The sequence below is a fragment of the Podarcis raffonei genome, chromosome 10 (genome assembly GCF_027172205.1).
Source record: "Podarcis raffonei isolate rPodRaf1 chromosome 10, rPodRaf1.pri, whole genome shotgun sequence".
Lineage (NCBI taxonomy): Eukaryota > Metazoa > Chordata > Lepidosauria > Squamata > Lacertidae > Podarcis > Podarcis raffonei.
In genome coordinates, this window is record NC_070611.1 from 55,338,014 (window position 1) to 55,360,415 (window position 22,402).

The 22,402-nt window shown below is 42.7% G+C and overlaps 1 protein-coding gene across 7 annotated transcripts in view; it reads left to right on the top strand.

Annotated features, from left to right (window-relative positions):
• The window catches only part of DGKI (diacylglycerol kinase iota), a 240,341-nt gene that overhangs the window by 133,654 nt on the left and 84,285 nt on the right, over nucleotides 1–22,402 (top strand). For all 7 annotated transcript variants that reach the window (XM_053407435.1, XM_053407440.1, XM_053407436.1 and 4 more), the window contains 11 exons: nucleotides 755–850; nucleotides 2,889–2,971; nucleotides 5,762–5,822; nucleotides 8,903–9,016; nucleotides 11,450–11,587; nucleotides 12,502–12,580; nucleotides 15,906–15,961; nucleotides 16,458–16,520; nucleotides 17,178–17,251; nucleotides 17,990–18,101; nucleotides 19,284–19,483. In XM_053407435.1, the coding sequence (XP_053263410.1) occupies nucleotides 755–850; nucleotides 2,889–2,971; nucleotides 5,762–5,822; nucleotides 8,903–9,016; nucleotides 11,450–11,587; nucleotides 12,502–12,580; nucleotides 15,906–15,961; nucleotides 16,458–16,520; nucleotides 17,178–17,251; nucleotides 17,990–18,101; nucleotides 19,284–19,483 (1,076 nt within the window). The remainder of the gene's footprint in view (nucleotides 1–754; nucleotides 851–2,888; nucleotides 2,972–5,761; nucleotides 5,823–8,902; nucleotides 9,017–11,449; nucleotides 11,588–12,501; nucleotides 12,581–15,905; nucleotides 15,962–16,457; nucleotides 16,521–17,177; nucleotides 17,252–17,989; nucleotides 18,102–19,283; nucleotides 19,484–22,402) is intronic.

A 22,402-nucleotide genomic window follows, 5' to 3' on the forward strand; every position in this document is an offset into this window, starting at 1 on the left:
AAGGCTGGCGAGTTCTCTGTTAGAATTCTCTTTTAGAGAAGACTAATCTTTCTCTCCCGCCCCTTCACAACTACAAGTTCCCTGAGGGGATGATATGACGATGAAGTTTTATATTGTAAATATGGTCTAAGAGTAAGAAGACATTGGCACAAATAGGGCAACACATAACTTTTGCCGATAGGGGTGAATAGTGTCGTTTGAAAGGCTCCATTGGTATCACAGTGGAGAACTATTGGAGAAGGAAGAGGATCATGGCAAGTAAGTAGTTGTAGTCTTGACCGCTACCACTGTCAATCAAGATGGTGGAAGGAGTGTGTATATAACCCATACAGCACTCTGTTTGGGTCAGGAAACCAAATGTTCACCCATCTGCCTTTCTTCAGTCACACAAAGTGATACTGGGAGAGTCCATTCTCCCTTGGCAACTGCCTTCATTTCCTCATGGAGGACAGTTTCATAGCTTGAAAGACTTAAGCCCATCTCTTCCCTTGAATGTTATGTCTTCAATGTTGCTATTAAAATGATGGCACATGTGTAGCTTCTTGTAAACATATTTAGAACATGCAAGCCATCACCCACAGCTCTTTTGTAAATTTTGAATTATCTGGTGTTTCTTACTGGTAATTTTGCATATCTAATTCAGGAATGGAAGAACCTGTGATCTTCCTTCTCCCATGGCATCCCGAGTCAACATGCTCCTTGCTTAAAGCACACACCAATGTCTTCTGTCACATTTTAATTTTCTTTCTTCTAGGAGAACAAAGGCCGTCCTTTTGTGGTAAAACCCATCTCTTCCCCACTCATGAAACCGTTGCTTGTATTTGTGAATCCAAAAAGTGGAGGGAATCAGGTAAACACAGAACACCGAACACATTGGCTACTTTGTGCATGTTGCATCTTTGTCAAAGGAGTGGGTATAAAATGAATTGATTTCAAAAAAGAAATAAATGCTTCCATCTTGAATTAAATACTTCTGGAATGGAGGATTTGGCTTTCGGTAATGCATTTTATTGATCGATTGGCTTCGTATGCTGCCTTTCTGCCAAGGCACCTGAGGCAGTTTGCAGCGTTAAAATATTAAAACAAATGCATTATATAAAATGTAGAGTGACAGAGTCCTCTCGGTCCAACTGGGAACTGATAGCACAAGTAATAATAATAATAGTCATAATAATGATTTATAAATTGTACCCCACCCATCTGTTTGGGTTGCCCCAGCTACTCTGGATGGCTTCCAGCATATATATATATATATATATATATATATATATATATATATATACACACACACACACACACACACACACACACACACACACCACAGTAATACATTAAACCTTAAAAAGATTCCCTATACACGACTGCCTTCAGATGTTTCCTAAATGCTATATAATTACTCATCTCCTTGACATCTGATGGGAGGGCATTCCACAGGGCGTGTGCCACTACTGAGAAGGCCCTCTGCCTGGTTTCCTGTATGTAACTCCACTTCTTGCAGCGAGGGAACTGCCAGAAGGCCCTCAGTGCTGGATCTCAGTGTCTGGGATCTTTTGGCCTGACCCAAAACCTCATCTTATAGAATCATAGAATCATAGAGTTGGAAGACACCACAAGGGCCATCGAGTCCAACCCCCTGCCAAGCAGGAAACACCATCAGAGCACACCTGACATATGGTTGTCAAGCCTCTGCTTAAAGACCTCCAAAGAAGGAGACTCCACCACACTCCTTGGCAGCAAATTCCACTGTCGAACAGTTCTTCCTAATGTTTAGGTGGAATCTTCTTTCTTGTAGTTTGGATCCATTGCTCCGTGTCCGCTTCTCTGGAGCAGCAGAAAACAACCTTTCTCCCTCCTCTATGTGACATCCTTTTATATATTTGAACATGGCTATCATATCACCCCTTAACCTCCTCTTCTCCAGGCTAAACATGCCCAGCTCCCTTAGCCGTTCCTCATAAGGCATCGTTTCCAGGCCCTTGACCATTTTGGTTGCCCTCCTCTGGACACGTTCCAGTTTGTCAGTGTCCTTCTTGAACTGTGGTGCCCAGAACTGGACACAGTACTCCAGGTGAGGTCTGACCAGAGCAGAATACAGTGGCACTATTACTTCCCTTGATCTAGATGCTATACTCCTATTGATGCAGCCCAGAATTGCATTGGCTTTTTTAGCTGCCGCGTCACACTGTTGGCTCATGTCAAGTTTGTGGTCAACCAAGACTCCTAGACCCTTTTCACATGTACTGCTCTCAAGCCAGGTGTCACCCATCTTGTATTTGTGCCTCTCATTTTTTTTGCCCAAGTGCAATACTTTACATTTCTCCCTGTTAAAATTCATCTTGTTTGTTTTGGCCCAGTTCTCTAATCTGTCAAGGTCGTTTTGAAGTGTGATCCTGTCCTCTGGGGTGTTAGCCACCCCTCCCAGTTTGGTGTCATCTGCAAATTTGATCAGGATGCCCTTGAGTCCATCATCCAAGTCGTTGATAAAGATGTTGAATAAGACCGGGCCCAAGACAGAAGCCTGTGGCACTCCACTAGTCACTCTTCTCCAGGATGAAAAGGAACCATTGATGAGCACCCTTTGGGTTCGGTCAGTCAGCCAGTTACAAATTCACTGAGTGGTAGCATAGTCAAGACCGCATTTTACCAACTTCTTTACAAGAATATCATGGGGCACCTTGTGTTCTTATGCACATGCAGGTCCTTTTTAAGTAGGGGAAGATGGAGAAGGAGCTGCCCCAGCAGTTGTCTCAGGCTATTAAGAGAACATTTTACTGGCCTGAATTAAGAATTCTTTTTTAAAAATAATAATATTGCTGCATCATTTGTCCAGGGATTCAAGAACTATGCTTCAGAGAAGTTGACTGTTATCTTTTCCTCTTTCTTGACAGGGTACTAAGGTTCTCCAGATGTTCATGTGGTACTTGAACCCACGTCAGGTCTTTGACCTCTCTCAGGAAGGACCAAGAGATGCGTAAGTTCTGAGATGTTTGATGTGGTTTGCTGTTCTGCACTTTTTTTTTAGCATTAGCACAGGTATTTTGAAGGGTACCTCTACATGATGGGCGTTCTGAAGCAACTATTAAGAGATATTGGCTGGAATAAGCACATCTTTCACAAGGTGGTCCAGAAGAATTTATGGAAAGAAGGGAAGTTAAACTCCCTTTGTCTCTGTCACAGTCAGTCCCTGGGGAGATAACAAGAGCATCTCTGCTGAAATGCTTGGCACCTTGACTCCAACAACCTAACCAGATAAAGCTAGGATTTAGGATAAATCCAGTGCATGGATATATAGCCGGCGACAGGTGTGCTTCATAAGCATTCTGTGGAATGCAAATAAGTTGGAAGAGGAGCATGCAACATGATGCGTTCTGACTTTGCATACCTGAAAATGACAACAGAATATGTGCTCTACAATTCTTCTATATAATCCAATACTGAGATTGTGTATTAAAGGATCAGAATTGGGCTGAACTTTAGGTCAAAGAAAGAGCTCTGAGCAGGGCCGGATTTAGGTTTGATGAGGCCCTAAGCTACTGAAAGTAATGGGGCCCTTTATAACTCCACTTCTTGCAGCTGTCCTTTGTCAACAACAAATTGTCGCTGCTTTTTGTGTTGAATATATGCTATATGGTAATTTATGGACCTAATAGGTATCTAAAGCCATTTGCACATAACAAAATATGTACCATATTTTATCAAAGTAATTGTTGAACTGAAATACAATTAAGCAGAAGTATATTAACAGTGAAATACAATTAAGAAGTATATTAATAGTGAAATAATTATTAAGCGCTAACTTAAAATGATTTTTATTCATAACAGACTTAATAATGCAAACACGTTGGCATTTGGCAATAACAAAACTTTTATTTTATTTGTTTTTTTATCTTATATTTTGGAAATGTACATCCAGGTTTTTCCCCTTTAATTTTTTTTGGGGCCCCCAAGAGAGTGGGGCCCTAAGCTATAGCTTGTTTAGCTTATACGTAAATCTGGCACTGGCTCTGAGCCTCTCTCTTAGCAGCTGCACAGAAGTGCATTTATTTACCCCCACAAGTGAATGACAGACACAACTCTGTGAGACAAGTCACCAGCTTCATCTCGGTGCATGTGAATTGAGCGTGAATTCTACACAAAACCGATTTCTTGCAGGGAGAAACTAACCAGTGGTAAACTTCCGTGTTGCAACTTTTCATTATCTGAAATGCAGACCATATTTTTCAATGCCACAAGGTGGTGCTCTCTGATAGTTACTAGACCTCGTATAAGGTGCTGCTTTCATAGCACTTTCAATCGTGGACTGCTTTGTGTGTGGATGTTAAATAGCATGTATGAAAGACGCAAATAGGATTGATATAGCCAAAAGGATCACTGGCAGAAATTGTGCCACGTTTCACAAAGCCACACATGTAGTTTGAATAGGGTTGCCATATTTCAAACAGTGAAAATCCAGACAGAACAGTTGTTGAGCTGTTTTAAAGGAAAATCACCAAAGATGACACTGCCGACATGGATTGCCATATGTCCAGATTTCCCCAGACATTTTTATCAATTTCCGTCCGGACACTGCTTCCGACAGTGGTATTCCAGGTATGTCCGGAAAATTCCGGACGTATGGCAACCCAAAGTTTGAGGATATGTGATACAGCAACATAGCTAAGCAGGTAAAAGTCTTTCTGCATCTGAATAGGAGGCCAAGAACGAACCTGGTGAACGCTGCCTTGACTTCTATGATGGAAGAAAGATGAGATAAGAAAACTAATCATTTAATAATAAAAATAATGTTTATCTAATTTTTCACTCAGTCAAATAATAATAAAAAACTTCAAACATATTAGTCTGCCCGTATTTATGCCTGTAATATTCTGTAATGATTCTCCACTCCACTAGGCCACCGTACCACACAGTTTCTGGGTATGGGCTTGATTATTGCCTCTGTTTCCCTCCAGAGTTAATAAAGTTTTGGCATTTTGATTGAAGCTCCTAGGTGAAATGGTGCCCTTTCCCCCATCCATGCTGAATGCTGTTGGAGTCCTACCCACCCACCCCGCCATCTCATTTGTCCTGTGATGTTGCTTCCCTTTTCCCATGTTGGGCCTTGGGGGGGGCAGGGAGAGAGTGTTGGAATCTCCGCTACGACCGAGCTACTCCTCCAGTGAGCCTTCAGAATCTCCTCCAACAATGATTAACGACCTGAGCCTTTGATAAGGCTCCAGGCACGTTCCCCATTCAGCAGAGTATCAAAGCAGCAGAAGAGACGAGAAGTTTGAGCTACATTGCTAGGTTTTATTTCTAACTACGCAGACAGAAAAGAAATATACATGCTCTCTCTGTGAAAGCAGAGAGCAACCGAACAACAAAGGAAGAGGAAACCAGTAACATCACATCCGTCTCCTGTCTTCCATGAGACTTCCAACAGCCTGGAATCTCTGGAATGCAAAACAGAGTCTTGTGACTCCAAGAGCACTGCACAGTGGCATAAACAGAAACCAACAGAGAGGCCATTTGGTGGACCCCACTTCTTTTATGCTATACTTATGCTATATTATGCCCTAGTCTCATAGTTCTCTGTCAGCTGCTCTAACTGACCTGCCCACACCTGTTGACCCCTGGCCTTATTGTCGTACCTGGGCAGTTCACCTGCTTACAGTTGCTTCTTGGCACATCTCTCCTTGCTTTTTCAAAGCAGGGTTTGCCAACTAATAGCCCGCAGGCTGAATCATCACATAAGCTTTTTTTCATGCTCCTTTTCTTTTTATAGGCTTGAATTGTACAGAAAAATGCCAAATCTTCGAATCCTGGCCTGTGGTGGGGATGGAACGGTAAGTCCCACAACTTTTTTTTTTTTTTTTTTTGGTAATAAGCAAAGGAAGGAAATTGCTGTGAGCCTAATCATGAAAGGGGTCACAGCAACACTGACAAACAGCACACACCAACTAAGAAAAAAAAAGAAAGAAAAAAGAAAAAAAGTGGCGATGATGTTGAGGAGCAAATAGTCTGACCTGGTATAAATTAGCTTCCGATGTGTGCCTTGTTCCTCATGGGTGCAGCAGCATGGACAGAAAATAGCAGAAGGCTTTGTAGTGAAGTTACTTCATGCAGGCAGCTGCTGGTCATTAAGGGTCAATTCACACATCCATGCACATGACTTGACTTCTCTATTCTTTATTACCGTATATGAACAGCGACAGCTTGATATGACTCCAATGGAGAGCATTTTGTTAGGTGTTGGGAAATGAGAAGTTTGGGTTGTTTTACCTGAGATGGTCCATCCACGCAAACAAGTCACCGTGCTACAGCTATTGAGTGTAAAATCAAGCATGTGTGAAGCTTGCCTCAGCATGCAGGAATAAAGTGTAGATAAATCAAGCAATGTGTGTCTTGATTTATGTATGTCTGCTCTTCTTTGCTCTACCTATAGAAGACATTTCTGGCAGATGGGAGGTAATCTCTTTCTGCCTCTGCCTCTGTCATAGTTATAGTATTGGGGGAGGTCAGTCTGGATGTCATCTTTGGGATCTCCTCTAAGCTTGTGATTTATGTCTGCAAGAAGGGAGAAAGGGGCTGCTAAACTGGTCAAACCAGTCTCTTTATTAAGCCAATGGCTGCAGCCAAGTCTGTAAAGTATCCGGCTGTATAAGTAAAGATAAAAGGTGACTGTGTGACACAGAAATGACTAACTGAAGATGGGCAGAAGGGGGAGCCAGCCATCCCTTGCTGAAGGAAGTATCATTAGAGTAGGCATAGGCAAACTCGGCCCTCCAGATGTTTTTGGCCTACAACTCCTATCATCCCTAGCTAACAGGACCAGTGGTCAGGGATGATGGGAGTTGTAGTCCCAAAACGTCTGGAGGGCTGAGTTTGCCTATGCCTGCATTAGATTCCGTGAAGGAGAACAAATAACTGGCAGTCTTGAACTAGGCAGGGAAAAGAGACAGAGGCTTGACCTGTTCCTTGTGCTGAATTCAAAGCTATGGCTTTGCCCCACTCTCCATCTCCCTGAGCAAGGGAGCAAGTTCTGTTGGAGTGCTAATGCTATGAATCTTGCATTTTATGCTCAGCCCATGTATGTGCATAAATGAAACCACACATCACAAAGGCCCCACTGTCTGACTGTACATGCAGAGATCCCTGAGATCTTGTACCGCTTGAGATATGTGATGCACGCAGCTGTATTTTAAAACTCTGGCTTTGGGTTTGTTGTTTCCACATTCCTTCCATTTCACATTTTGAGCTAATGGGGGCAGCATCTTCTCATTAATATGAGAGACACATGACTTATCAATGCTGAGGTTATGTTAGAAACAAATTAACGTCTCGTTGTTCCAAAAGCCATTAAATCTAGAAATGAAAATCTTGCTCAAATGGATTTAGTGAATATTCAATGAGACCAGATATTACTTTGCATTATTGAAAGAAACAGAAAGTGGGAGATTTTCCAGTGTACCTGCCCAATTGTTAACTTTTCCTCTTCTGGCAATAAAATGCAACATCGTCAACTTCAGGCAATCTGTATTCTAGACTCTTTCAGTCAGCCTTCTGATTCGGAACAGTTCGGAGGGTGTCTTATCCAATTTTCTAAAGATCATGCAGAGCATTTAGGATCCATAATAATATACTTTTTTTAAAAAAAAAAAAACCTCAGCTGAAACCCCCAAAGCTTTATTTCTCAAAATGCAGCTGCTGAGAACAAGTGGAGAATTTGGACTGGGGCTGTAGTACAACATGGAGGGTGAAAGGGAGATGAACCCTAAAGGAATCTAGGAGCAGGGAGAGGGAGAGAGCTTTGGCCACTGTGAGAACAGGATGCCGGGCTATAGATGGGGCCTTTGCCCTAATTCAATAGGGACTTATTATATACTTATGGGGGTGCTGCTGTCCCAAATTCTGCCCCTGATTGATTTCCTCCCCAAACTTAAATCCCTCCCCAAGCTGCTATTAGCTGTAACAGGGAAAACATGCAGGCAAACTTGCATGTTTTCCTCTTGGTGGAGAGGAAACTATCTGTATCGTATCGTAAAACCTTTTATTGGCATCACATACAACATCCAAAACAAAACAAATCAATATAGAATTACCACTTCCCCAGTGGCACAAAACATTTGCTAAAAGAAAGGAGGCAGAGCAGTCTATTGTCACATCTCTAGGTCTCCAGGGAGATCAGAAGTCTGCAGTGTATTTTGACGACAAAAAACCAAATAGAGATATTTAGCCACTAACTTGGTGAGCTCCTGATCTTTCCCCAGTAATATAAAATGTATGACCTCTGACTCTGGTTTCCATTTGGGGATACAGAGTTGATCTAGAAACTGCTAGCGGAGATCAGCATATGGTTTACAATTGAGAACCATATGATTAAGGGTTTCCACCAGGTCGTCTTCACATGGGCAAGTTCTTTCTCCTTACACCCTGCCTGAGAAACTTCCCCAAAGGAGGTTTGATGGATTTGAATTAAACCTGGCCAGCGAAAATGCCCTTCTTTTTTGAGAGTTAAGCAGAAATTCAAGGTAATTATGGTTAGGGAAAATATTTGTGAATGATAGTGTTTGTGTGTGATTTGGATCAGGGCCATGGAGGGGCCATGAGTGAAATTATTTGTTTGTACTTATTTATTACATTTGTACCTCAACGTACCTGCTGGGAAATCAAGGCAGGGTACGTGTTTCTCTCGACCTTTTATCCCCGTTAATACTCCTGTGATGTAGTTAAGGCTGAGTGTGGGTGATCCTGGTTTTCAGATTCTGATCTTTGAATTCATAGTATAAACCACACCCCAGCAGAAATAAAATTGCACAGACTTAGAGAACGGATGGGATATGCATTCGGAGAATCCCAAGTAGTGTGTCTTCACCGCCCCATAGCCTATGATATCATTTCCTTCCCTGTAATATTTGATGTTTAGGTGGGCTGGATCCTCTCCATCCTGGATGAGCTGCAGCTGAACCCCCAGCCTCCTGTTGCTGTACTTCCACTTGGCACCGGGAATGACCTGGCTCGCACCCTCAACTGGGGAGGGGTAAGCGGATTGCATGTTATGCCTCAAAATATTTTATCAGACATTCACTGGCTGCCATTTGAAAGATCTAGTTGAAGCAGGAGAAGCTAAAGAGGTGTCTGAATATTCCCTTTAGGAGGTGGCAGGCTTCTCCATCATCGAACCCAGTAGACAATTCCTTGATGGATACAAAGTACACATTTCTTTGCTTGGGTACCACTTTCAAGAGATGTGTGAAGCATGAAAGAGAAAGGGCTGCTTAATTTCCCCTTTCCCTTGCTATTTCCCCACATATAATGAATTTTTCTATGTTGTTTTCACTAATATCACCACCATCATTATTAAAGAGTTTTTTATATGCAATTTAAATGCAATTTCCCCTAAAACGCATATGTTTGCACACATTCTTTTTTGTGTACAGAACTGCATTGTAGCATTGAGAAAAGAAGGCATTTCAAAGGATAGCTGCATTTTGGTTAATTTATTGTTTTAAGATGTGCAAATTAGCTATGTTTGCAATAAAATGCAAACTGAAGTGAATTTCTCCCTCACCCCTACCTCTATGGACAGAAGACACTCCCCACTAACTGATTTTATTTCCAAACCTTTAAGGGAAAACAACTTAGGTGTTACGTGTTATCAGACAAATAGCTGGAAGGAAAAGGGTTAAAGAGCACCCCCACCTCACATCTGCTCCCAATCACAGTGCTTCAAGTTTGTTTTTCATTCCAAAACAAAAAACAAAAACAAACCAGCAACACTAAATAACTCATCTAGTTTGAGCCTGAGAACTTGGCCTACTATCACTCGGTTTTATATCATTCTTAATCATTCCCAGACCCGCTGAAAGAGGCGATCATTAAACTGCTTCTTAAAAAAACATCTTTAGACCCGGCCAATTTGGCCAACTATTGCCCAGTCTCAAATCTACCATTCTTGGGCAAGGTGTTTGAGCGGGTGGTTGATGAACAACCCTAAGCATGCCTGGAGGATGCGGACCATTTGGATCCCTTCCATTCGGGATTCAGGCCTCATCATGGGACTGAAACTGTCTTGGTCACACTGGTCGATGATCTCTGGCGGGCTAGGGTCAAAGGTGAGAGCTGTTTCCTAGTTCTGCTGGATCTCTCAGCGGCCTTTGACACCATCAACCATAACATCATTCTGGACTGTCTAGAGGGGCTGGGAGCTAGGGGCACTGTTATACGGTGGTTCCGCTCCTTTCTCCTGGGCCGTGTCCAGAAAGTGGTGTTGGGGGATGAGTGTTCAGACCCCTGGGCTCTCACTTGTGGGGTGCCTCAGGGTTCCGTCCTCTCCTCCATGCTTTTTAATATCTATATGAAGCCGCTGGGAAAGATCATCAGGGGGTTTAGGCTGGGTGTTCGTTAGTATGCAGATGACACCCAGCTCTACCTCTCTTTTAAATCAGAACCAGTGAAGGTGGTGAAGGTCCTGTGTGAGTGCCTGGAAGGGGGTTGGAGGATGGATGGCAGCTAACAGATTGAGGTTGAATCCTGACAAGACAGAAGTACTGTTTTGGGGGGACAGGGGGCGGGTGGGTGTGGGGGACTCACTGGTCCTGAATGGGGTAAATGTGCCCCTGAAGGACCAGGTGCACAGCATGGGAGCCATTTTGGACTCACAGCTGTCCATGGAGGTGCAGGTTAATTCTGTGTCCAGGGCAGCTGTCTACCAGCTCCATCTGGTACGCAGGCTGAGACCCTACCTGCCCGTGGACTGGTTGCCAGAGTAGTGCATGCTCTAGTTATCTCCCGCTTAGACTACTGCAATGCACTCTACGTGGGGCTACCTTTGAAAGTGTGTTGGTGCTGACCTTTAAAGCCCTAAATGGCCTCGGTGCTGTATATCTGAAGGAGCGTCTCCACCCCAATCGTTCAGCCCGGACACTGAGGTCCACCTCCAAGGGCCTTCTGGCGGTTCCCTCGTTGTGAGAAGTGAGGTTACAGGGAACCAGACAGAGGGTGTTCTTGGTAGTGGCGCCCACCCTGTGGAACACCTTCCCATCAGATGTCAAGGAAATAAGCAGCTATCCTATTTTTAAAAGACATCTGAAGGCAGCCTTGCTTAGGGAAGTTTTTAATATTGAATGCTGTATTGATTTTAACACTCGATTGGGAGCCGCCCAGAATGGCTGGGGAATCTCACCCAGATGGAAGGGTATAAATAAATTATTATTATTATTATTATTATTATTATTATTATTATTATTATTAATCTCCCTTTGGTCTAATGTTTGGGAATTTCTGGGAGTAATATCCCTCCCCCCAATCTCTCTCTCACTACCTTTTGAAAAGTGGTTGGAATATGAAGTTCACAAACAATCTTTGAATAACAGTGATGATCCGGTATTCTGGTCAGATCTCTGCAACACATCATCTAATGAGAACAAATGCCAGTTGTTGACATTGGACCATGAATATCTCTTATTTCTAGGGGTATACAGATGAGCCTGTTGCAAAAATTCTCTGCCATGTAGAAGATGGGACCATTGTCCAACTGGACCGGTGGAACCTCCAGGTGGAGAGAAATCCTGATTTGCCCCAAGATGAACTAGAAGATGGAGCACGGAAGGTTAGTGTGAGATCTTCCTCTATCGGAATAAACCAAAGGAAGAAAATCAGGGTTCATACAGGATGACAGGGGAATGCTGTCCAGGAATGCTAAGAATTTACAGTAGCTTTCTGGCTTAAATAATTGCATTTATTTACATGGTTGTTTACTGTTTCTAGAAAGGCAGAACTAGAGTCAGCCAACGAAATAACCCCTATCTGTTAGCAGCATTAGATTATTTAAAAGAAGTAAAATCAAAAGAACTAAACTTTTGAGTCTAGCGGACAGGGACCCACCGGTTCCTAGGCTGATGATGGCAACAAGCCCAATCCAGACATCTTTCCTGAGCAAGTCTGTGAGCTGTTGCAGTGAAACGGTATTCTTTATTGCCTCTGCAGCTTGGCTAATGTGCGCCACTAATTAGCAACAGTCCAGTAGCAACTTCAGTGGTGCTCTAGACCAGGCAGACCTTCTAAGCCAGTCTTGTAAACTTGAGGTGAACGGCTGTTGCTACATGCTTCACCTGTAGCAGGAGGCATTTCCAGAGAAGAAATCTGAATTGCTTAAGAAAAAGGTCCTACATGCTGCAGGTGACCTTTTTGCTCCTTTTACAAAGTCCTCCTTTGTCTCCTTCCACTTAATATGGGGGACTGTTGCTGAGTGGTAGAGCATGTGCAGAAGAACCCAGGTTCAGTTCCTGGCCTTATTATTATTATTATTATTATTATTATTATTATTATTATTAATTTAATGCTGTAGCTGGGAAAATAATACTTCTTGCAGAGCTGCTGGCAGTCAGATCATAAAATATTGGGTTAGTGGAACAAAGAACAAGGCAGTCTTGCCCAAGATGTCCTAACATTTGCCATTGAATATTCTTAATTTTTCTTTTCACACACAGCATTTCCCTTGTTCCCCTTGTCTTATCATTGCAGCTTCCCCTCAGTGTTTTCAATAATTACTTCAGCCTGGGATTTGATGCTCACGTTACACTGGAATTCCATGAATCTCGAGGTGAGAAAACAAAAACAATATCTTCCCTTCCTGAGCACCAGGGTGGAAAATGAATAGGTTGTGAAAGCCTTCCTCAAAGAGGTGCTTTACCTTATATAGCAGGCAGAGCTGCAACAGGTGTGGCTTCTTCCATTGCAGTACAGTGTGGGATGAGGTTGAGGTGGAGACTGCTCCTATCCCTCAGAACACAATAGAGGAGTTAAAGCAGGGATGATGAACCTGTGGCCCTCTCGATATTCTTGGACCTCAGCTCCCATAATCCTTGACCCCATTGGCCATATTGGACTTGCAGGGTGACAGGTGCCCAAGCCCTGAGTTAAAAGAAAACAGGAGATGATTTAGGTTTCTCTTTAAGAGCTGAAGGTTTCTATATACAAGCTGCTTATCAATCAGCTGGTTTTTGTGTGTTCAGGGATTACATGATGCATGCAATGTTTGCATTTGGATCTGTTTGTGGGAAGGCTAAATGTCTTCCCATAAACCTCTCATTATCCTACATTTTTAGTGCATAACCATCACTTTCCTACCTGCAAAACAATCTGTCTTTTAAAGCAAGAAGTGGATTTGTTGTGCCATATTGCTCCAACCCATTTTAATAGTCTAAACCTAAATTTGTGGTATGCATTTGAATCCCTCCTGCGAAGTCTGGAGGTGACATAAGACTCTATACCTCTAAGCTGCTTATTCATGAGAAAAATCTCAGAGGAAACCTAGCTCCACCCCTTCCTAAAGGGTTGCCAATTCCTTTCTGACAGGGCTCATGTAGCTGGGGGTTTGGGCTGCTTTTAACTCTTCAAGGTAACTTTAAATTATTTTATACAATGAGTCACGTTGACACTGGGCTTTTCTCCTCTCTCATGTGGTTTAGCTATTATGCTTTGTTTTGAAGTTGTTTTTATTTTAACATATTGCACCCAGCATAAAGGTTCTCTGTTACGAGGTGAGCAATAAAGCCAATCAATAAATGTACCCTTACCAGCTACACAGAAGGTAGATGTTTAGTAGATGAATCTTTTTCCTCGCATGGTGATCTTTACTGTTGCTGCACAAAGTTTCACCTGATAAATATCTGCCTGCTGTGCAATGTCAAAGAAATAGGGGCCCTGCCAATAAACAATTTGAAATCCTACTGATCTTCTTTTGTAAAAAAGGGTACTTTTTGCCCAGGAAGTAGAGCAAAAATCTGGGCTGTTCTTGCCTGATTCTTCTGAAAATGATACACCATGCTATGAAAAGGTTGGGGGTATATTGTGAAGACACAGGACATGCAAGACTGGCACTCCAGAACAGTCCCTACTAAAGTGCATAATAATATTTGTCTTTGTTCATGTGAACAAAGTACTTCTATGTGTTTTGAAACATTGCCCTTAATACTCATGTAGTTCCATACAGCACAACCCAGCCAAGCAATAATGGTCAGTCATTCTGATAGATGTCTGTATGCTAGGAAATCACACTGATGATACCCAAGTTGTTGTTCAGTTGCCTTGTTTGGCATGTGGCTGATTTAACTACAACCATACTTGTCCTCATTTTCATGCTATCACAAAGCCATGCAAAAATGTCCATCCTCCCCCCCTTTTAAAAAAGAACATCCTAATGCCAGGCTAAATAAAGATCTGAATGCCTGACGGAAAGAGCGAATGCATATTTTATCGTGTTTAAGATGACTGTGAGCAGTAAGCATAATAATGAAGGGCCATGGAAGGGCAAAGGAATGAAGTGATGACAGCTGCGCGCTCATTTCCATGTGCACATGTGCTGGCGTGCATGCCAAATGTGCCTGGGACTATATAGTAGGGATGAGGTCCTGAGCTACTTTCTCACTTAGCAGAAGCATTATTTAATCATGAAGTCATATTGCGCTATAAAGAGTGAATGGACATTATTCCAGGGATGCCAGTGTGTGCATGTATGTGTGTTTGTGTGTGTGCGTGCACACACACACACAGAGGCACACACACACTTTTAGAGGAGAGTGAAACCACTTTGGGGGAAAGCAAGCTGTAGGCTTGGAGGTGAGTAATTTGGCCAGAAAGATTTTTTTTCCTGTTAATTCAGAGTTACCCACCCCTTCAAATTTATAATAAAAATGAATTTTTATACGTAAGGTTAGTGTGGGGGACCCTCTGGGAGTTTGCTTTAGTGTCCTTATTGTTTGTGGACTTCCTTTTGGTGTCTCTGTGTGTTTCAGTCAGATGTTGTTTTCTAATAAGTGAGGCAGGTTGTTTGTTTGATTGAAGGCTTATCCTCTTGCTCCCCCTCCCAGGGCAGAAACTGCTCCTTGGCATTCAATCAGAGCAAATGGCAATTTGGCTTTCTCCAGATTGATGTTTGCTCTAATTTCGCACTAAAGAGCAGCTTTTCCTTGGGAAAGGAGTGGGGCAAGGGTAAACCCACTCAGACTCATGCCTCAAAAGTGTGAGTCTGGGCAGAAAACCGCTCAGACTTGTGCTTTCTTGGCACTAGAGAAGTAGACTTGTGGACGAGCCCTGAGTGTACTTAAGTGCCGCTTTTCAACAATGATCTGCAGTTCTGAGGGTGGTTTACAACATAAAGATATGATATTAAAACACAAAATACAATATAAAAGCACAAGGCGTTGTTATAAGAAAAACTGCTCCTTTTCCCTTATGGGGTACCCAAGAAGACAGTATAGAGTCTTTATGTAGGTTCTCAATTGGTAGGAGAAAATAACAGAGGCCTACTAGAGAATATTGAGAAGCAAAGCAGCTCGTAAGCCTAATCTTTATTAAACTGTCACAACAGGGCTTTGCTTCTCAGTAGTCTCTGGTTGGCCTCTGTTATTTTCTCCTACCAATAGAGAACCTACATAAGGACTCTATATGGGCTCTTGGGTACCCCATAAGGGAAAAGGAGCAGTTTTTCTTATATATGCATCAATACTCTTTTCTCCTTTTTCTTAGAAGTGAAAGGGTAGGTCTTCCATTAATAATGGAATTACACTTCATTTATTAATCCAAATTAACACTTCTCAGTTGTGCGCAAGGCCATCTCACATCACCAATCAGCACACAATGGTTTCTTGAAAGAAAAAAAAAAGATGAGCAATTTGCCCCCTTTTCCATAATAGACTGATATACAGTTCATCAGTTCCTTTTGACTCCCTTATCTAGTGAACACAGAAAACAAAGATGCATCCTTTTCGCCTCTCGTCTTTAGCAAGCAGCCAGCAATGGCTAGAAACTCAGCTGTTTGCCTGCCAGAAGGAAAATAAGGAACTGAACCATCAAGGGCAGCGTACTGTTTAATTGACTTAGTAAAGACTCCTTGTATTCTGCTGTTTTCTTCTTCTTTATCACAGAAGCAAATCCTGAAAAATTCAACAGCCGCTTTCGAAATAAAATGTTTTATGCTGGGGTGAGTTGAAACGTGTTTTCCTGAATCCAAATTTTGCTTATTTTTTGGGGGGGTGGTAAACAGTTTATTGTTTGTTTTATTGCTTTAATTATTGAGGATCGTCACCACTATTCTTTGGGACATCAACCAATTGGCTTAATCTTCAGGCTCAATCTTGAGCCCCTTTGAAGTCACCTGACATCATAATGAAATTGGGTAATTGGCAGTTTCCATCCCTGTTCCTCCAATAGGTCACTGGTTATCCTTTTGGAGTATTTTGGGCTCCTATTCCATGTCACTTACTGATTCAAGGAAACTTTGCCAATTAGAAATGTCGTATTCACTGAGAGCAACTTCAGCACTTAACTGTGCCCTGAAACTCAGCCTCTTTCTGTGGGGCAGCTTCACTTAACAAGGCCTTGTTTTCACTCCAGATCCTTGAAGCAACAAAAATGAAATTCAGATGAAATTATTATATCACACTTCTTTTCCCCATCTACTTTTCTGTATAATTTAGGCAGCCTTTTCAGACTTCCTTCAGAGAAGCTCCAGAGATTTATCCAAGCATGTGAAAGTTGTGGTGAGTATAAAAAGGGGAACTATGCTTTTTAAGGACGTGTTGGAGAATTGGCTGGTAAAATGAGATGAGAAAGGTTTCATCTTGATTGTAAAGCTGCATACATTTCGTGAAGACAAGTGGAAATTAGTTTCACTTACATTTAGTGAATTTAAGGGATTTGGGCTGGTACCTAGATTTATTGTTACAGAGATTTATTGTTACAGAGTTGCCAGTTTTAAGATGGAACAAGACTTCCATGCCTTTAACTGAAACAAAAAAAGGAAGGAGAAGAAAGGAAGGAAGGAAGGAAAGAAAGTGGGCGCAATAAATTTATTTCAGCAAGTGTGCTTTCTGGCTTACACAAACCTTCCCTCCTTCCATGTGTATTTTTCCAGTGTGTACCCCAGTGTGTTTTATTTCCCACTAGATGTAATGGCACTTGGATCAAACCACACTAACATATCTGGAGTACTTGCTTTTGCCAGGGGAACATAGCAAAAATAAATACAGTGTGGGCTTGCTCCTCTTTGTTTCATCTGGGCTTCTTGTGTGATTTGGCCTTACATATTTTTGTTTTTTTATTTAAGTCCAAAATCTCATTGAAATAAATCCACAAGTGTTTATTTTATAATAAACCTTAATACATACTTGTGTGCTCTCTCTCACTCTCTTTGGCAGTGTGATGGCACAGACCTGACCCCAAAGATTCAGGAGCTGAAATTCCAATGTATAGTGTTTTTAAACATACCCAGGTAAGGACTTGTCCTGGGAGGACTTGTGACAAGGTGAGGGAACCCTAGGAGGGGAAACCATTTTTGAAAAATAGACAGTTCTCCCATAGATCTAGGATTAGATCTCTAGCAATTACCTGAAAGGGCAGTTGTTATAGTTCTATCCCCCCTCTCCCCCTCCCAATCTCTCTCACACTGAATTGGAAGACCTACCGGTAATTGAAATAAACCAATGAAAGGGAGGGAACAGCCTCCCATTGTCCTCTTTCCTCACTTGGAAGACCTTACTCACTTTTTGAGAAATTGTTGTGCTTTGGTGATGTGAAGAGTTGAAACCAAAGAGGTGGTGGGGAGGACTGACCATATGGAGCATTGAAAATAAAAATGAGTTTCCTCTTTGCCTTACTCTCTCAGACCTTCTTCAAACAGCTAACTGTGGGATAAGTATGAGTGTGCAACCAGCTCCAGCCCTGCAAATGGAGAATTGACCACCTTGGTCTGCATAATATAACTCTGGTATAAAGCAGAGGTGTTCCTTCTGAAACCTTATCCTATCTGAAATATATTTGTAGAAGGCATATGCTTGGTTTTGTTGCTAAAAGCCAAGTGGGCCAGATGTTCAGTGTTTGCTCAAATCCCATGTATCCTCAACCTCTCACATTCATGCTTGTGAGCTTTCCATAGGCATCTGGTTGGAAGCTGAACTAAACAGGCTTTTACTTTGAACCAGCTGAGCTCTCCTTATGTTTTTCTGTTCAGGTATTGTGCTGGCACAATGCCCTGGGGGAATCCAGGAGATCACAGAGAATTTGAACCACAGCGGCATGATGATGGTTACATTGAGGTCATTGGGTTCACCATGGCCTCCTTGGTGAGTCTTTTTCATCGATTGCCTCCTGCAAGCAAACTGTTTATAAGTCAACCAGAGCAAGAGCTAACTCACAAAGAATAAACCAAATGGCAGGTTTCCAACTGTAACTGAGTATGTAGAGTGAATTTTCCTCACTCCTGGTTTGCCATTTGAGGGAACAGTGAATGATGGGTGAACACCCCTTCCTTCTACACCTGAAAAAATGGCTTGCAGAAAGGACTTTGTTGCTATCTTAATATCTGGTGCCATAATTATTGCCTCCTCCCATTTTTATTCATTGTTTCTCTCCTTGTCTTGCTCTTCCTTCCTTCCTGATTATTATTTCTGCAAGGAGAGGGGGACTAGAAGAGCAAGGAACAATCAGTTCTCCAGGGCATCAACCTTCCCCTACCTATTGCTAACTGTCTCCCCCACTCACATAACTTTATTGCTCCCAAATGCATTTTAAACAGCACAGCAAGTCAAACTCTGAAGCTTGCAAATGTTGTTGGTGTGTGACTCTAAGGGTTAAACTTCATGTGGCATTAAACATCCCTTTTATCCATTTTAATTGGAATTAGTGACCATGAGGAGCCCCCATCAGGACCCTTGGTGGGTAGGCACAGGGAGTTTAACCCTTTCCACGCACCACCGTGGTCCCAATGAAAATTGCCCTCCCACAAGCTACTATTTGCACTCAGAGGGAAGTTCCTATTGGTGCATGTTTAATGTCTTGAGGGAAGGCAGAAGCGAAAAAGCCCAGAGCAGACAGCTCATAAATATCCACCATCCACCCTAAAAGAACCATTTGGGACTTTAAAAAGACCTGTGTTCACCATGGAAAGGCAGAATCTAGCAAGCCTCAGACAGGGATCAAGTACCTCATAATATTTTACCTTAGTATATGTATTTTTGTGCACATTCCTTGGCTGGAAAACTGCACTACACAATTTGGAGAATTGCAAATTTCAAAGCATGGCTGGGTTTCAGTTTGCACATTTGTTTCCAAAAATGTGAATAAGGTAGATTGGCCTTTAAATGCAAACCGAATCAAATTTTTCAAAGTCAATAGGTACTGAATCACCTGCTGAAAGCAATCCTTGACTTCATATGGTCTTGCAAATAACAGTACATTTTAGTTAGATTCGATGACTTGAACTGATTCCTCCCCTCTTTGTCTCTTTTCCTATTTCTGTTGCGAAGGCTGCTCTTCAAGTGGGAGGCCACGGAGAAAGGTTACACCAATGCCGGGAAGTGACGTTGCTGACGTACAAGTCCATCCCCATGCAAGTGGACGGGGAGCCTTGCCGACTGGCTCCCTCGCTGATCCGAATCGCCCTGAGGAATCAGGCCAATATGGTGCAGAAAAGCAAGAGGAGGACATCGATGCCTATGCTCAATGAGTGAGTTAGCTCCATGTGCATCTTAGGGAAAGGGAAATGGCAAAGTTGAGCCAAGTCAGTGATGGATCAAAGACATGGCCGAACTATGTCAAACAACACCCTGTCATTCTGCACATGTCCAAACGATATGACATGCCTCCTCCTTTCACCGCATACCCCACCTTTGTTTGTGCTTAGCATGCAAAGACAGCTATACAGCCAGAGGAGCAGGAACCCTTTTCTTACCTCGCAATATATAATAACAACCCTTCCCTCCCCAGCAATTCAGTACTGGCTGCCAGTACTTTAAATGTCAGAATAACTCAGGACAATACCATCACCCTAGCCCTCCAGCCACTTGTTCGTGGAACATTTACTGTATTCTGGTGAGTTTTAATGAAGCACAGCACACTTTTCTCATAGTATCCTTTCCAGATAATTTCACCCTTGCAGAGCCTTCACTCTGTGACATTGTTAGCCTGAAGTTAATCCAACCCTCAGCGCAAGACTCTCAGTCTAAGTTGAAATGAACAACCCATCCCCTCCAACATTTTCCTTTCCTTAAAAAAACCCTTCACCGAATATTATCTGGATCTATGTTGCCCAGGCATTTGGTGACATTTCCCCAATACAGGAAAACTCACTGGGTTTTGAAATGTTTTCCCTACAACATCTTCCCTCCCCTTACCAAATGACTTCGAGCTTTCCCCTTGTGTTCCTTGTGGGAATGAAGTTTATTTTTCATCCAAAGAGCTATTACTCCCACAGTTCCAACATCACAAACTTTTAAATTGGTAGCACATAGCATTTATGTATTGTATTAGAGGATTCAAGGTAGTTCACATAACCTCAATGTGTAGAACACAACCTTCTAGGACAAATCAATATCATTCCTGTATTGCAGATGGTGGAGGAGAAACTTTGGATTTGTCTCCTGTATTGTTATAAGGAGGGTCAAGATGCTTGTAAAAATGTGACAGTACGCATACTCCAAAAAAGGCCCACGTAGCCCCCCATTTTTTTGTGGAAAAGTGGATTGTATGTTACTTATCAAACATTATAGGGACGCGGGTGGCGCTGTGGGTTAAACCACAGAGCCTAGGACTTGCCGATCAGAAGGTCGGTGGTTCGAATCCCCGTGACAGGGTGAGCTCCCGTTGCTCAGTCCCTGCTCCTGCCCACCTAGCAGTTCGAAAGCACGTCAAAGTGCAAGTAGATAAATAGGTACCGCTCCAGTGGGAAGGTAAACGGCGTTTCCGTGCGCTGCTCTGGTTCACCAGAAGTGGCTTAGTCATGCTGGCCACATGACCCAGAAGCTGTACACCGGCTCCCTCAGCCAATAAAGCGAGATAAGCGCTGCAACCCCAGAGTCGGTCACGACTGGACCTAATGGTCAGGGGTCCCTTTACCTTTACCTTTTACCAAACATTATGCAATTCTTTTTTATAATTACTAGACCTGAATGTGCTGTTCCATCCATGAACAAACAGGCCCTTCTACAATTTTCAGAAGCTTAGTGCCAGTGTAGAAGATCAGGTTTGCTCCTGAAGACAATCAGAATCAACAATAGTCAGATCCCACCTTTAAAAAAACAACACACACACACACACACACACACACACACACACACACACAGCCAATATCAGGATTGTTGTCACCAGATATGGTGACATATCTAGTACTAGGATACTAGAATCCTAGTAGTTGAATGCCCTTGTTTAACAGAGCCTCTTCACACCATCCCTTTTTTGCCCCTGAAACACAGATGAGCTCTTCAACAATATTGGCAGCTATTCATTTCTCTCCCCCTCTCTGCTTGTTTTCAGTGAAGGGAACTGATTTAAATTATGGGCTAGGAAATAAGAATCTGTCTCAAGATGATAATTGTGTGTGGTCTTTTTGGCTCCTTCTGAAAATATCATTACCGAATGGGTTGTGACTGGATTTGATTTTCATTTATTTTATTTATGTGGGTTTTTTAACACATTCAGTGCCCCAAAATACTATGTTGTCTGCACAGCTTTACTTCCTGCAAGAAGTGACCAAATATGTATTGGAGAAAAGACCCCATGCTTCAGTTCATGCTCTACAACAGAGCTGGGGAACCTCCACGCCCTTTTACCTGGCCTTTGGGACTCTTCCCAGGCCACACCCTTCATCAGCCCTGTGTTGCAACCCTCCTTAAATGTTCTTGCCTGACTGGAATGTGTCCTTGAACTCTGATAATGACCTTTGTTTGCCTGGATTAGAAGGCAGAGAGGGGCACATGAGTGTGTGTAGAAACTAGCCTACCATTGAAGGCTAACATCTACATTTGTTTTGCCTCTGGCCCTTGGAAGGCTGTGACCTTCAGACTGAAGAAGATTCCTTACCCCTGTGCTACGGCGTGAGAATGTTAAGGACTATATCCTCTGCCTTCTCTCTTCTATGTCAATTCATCTCCAGGAAACAACCCAGCAAAAAAAGAAGAAGAGAGAGGTTATGTGTGAGAAAGAGATAAGGCCAGGCATCAGCAAAGTGACCTAGGCAAAGAGTCTCCTGAGGTCCAAGAGGAGACTCCAATTTCCACCAGCTCTCTTTCTCTCTGCAGTCACTTTGCTTCTGAAGATGCTGACCCCTGTACACCCTTGCAGCCATGTCCTTCCTAGAGTGCTGGATGCTGGACTGCAGATGGTCCTATTGCCTTACCATTTCTTCCTTACTTTTGCCCTACTTTACAGAGGATGTCCATCTGTCTGAAGGACAGTCCTTTGACTGAAGGAGTCCTCTATGTGAAGAGCTGTCCCGTCTAAGTCTGAGAAAGAACCCTAAGAAGGGAGAGTAACCAGGGGTCTTGGAGTGGCCCAACCATAGGTAGAACCTAGACAGCAGGCTGAGCTTCCGTGGTCACAATCTTCCCCACTATGTTAAGATGTGTTGTGTTTCTTTTTAAATTATGGC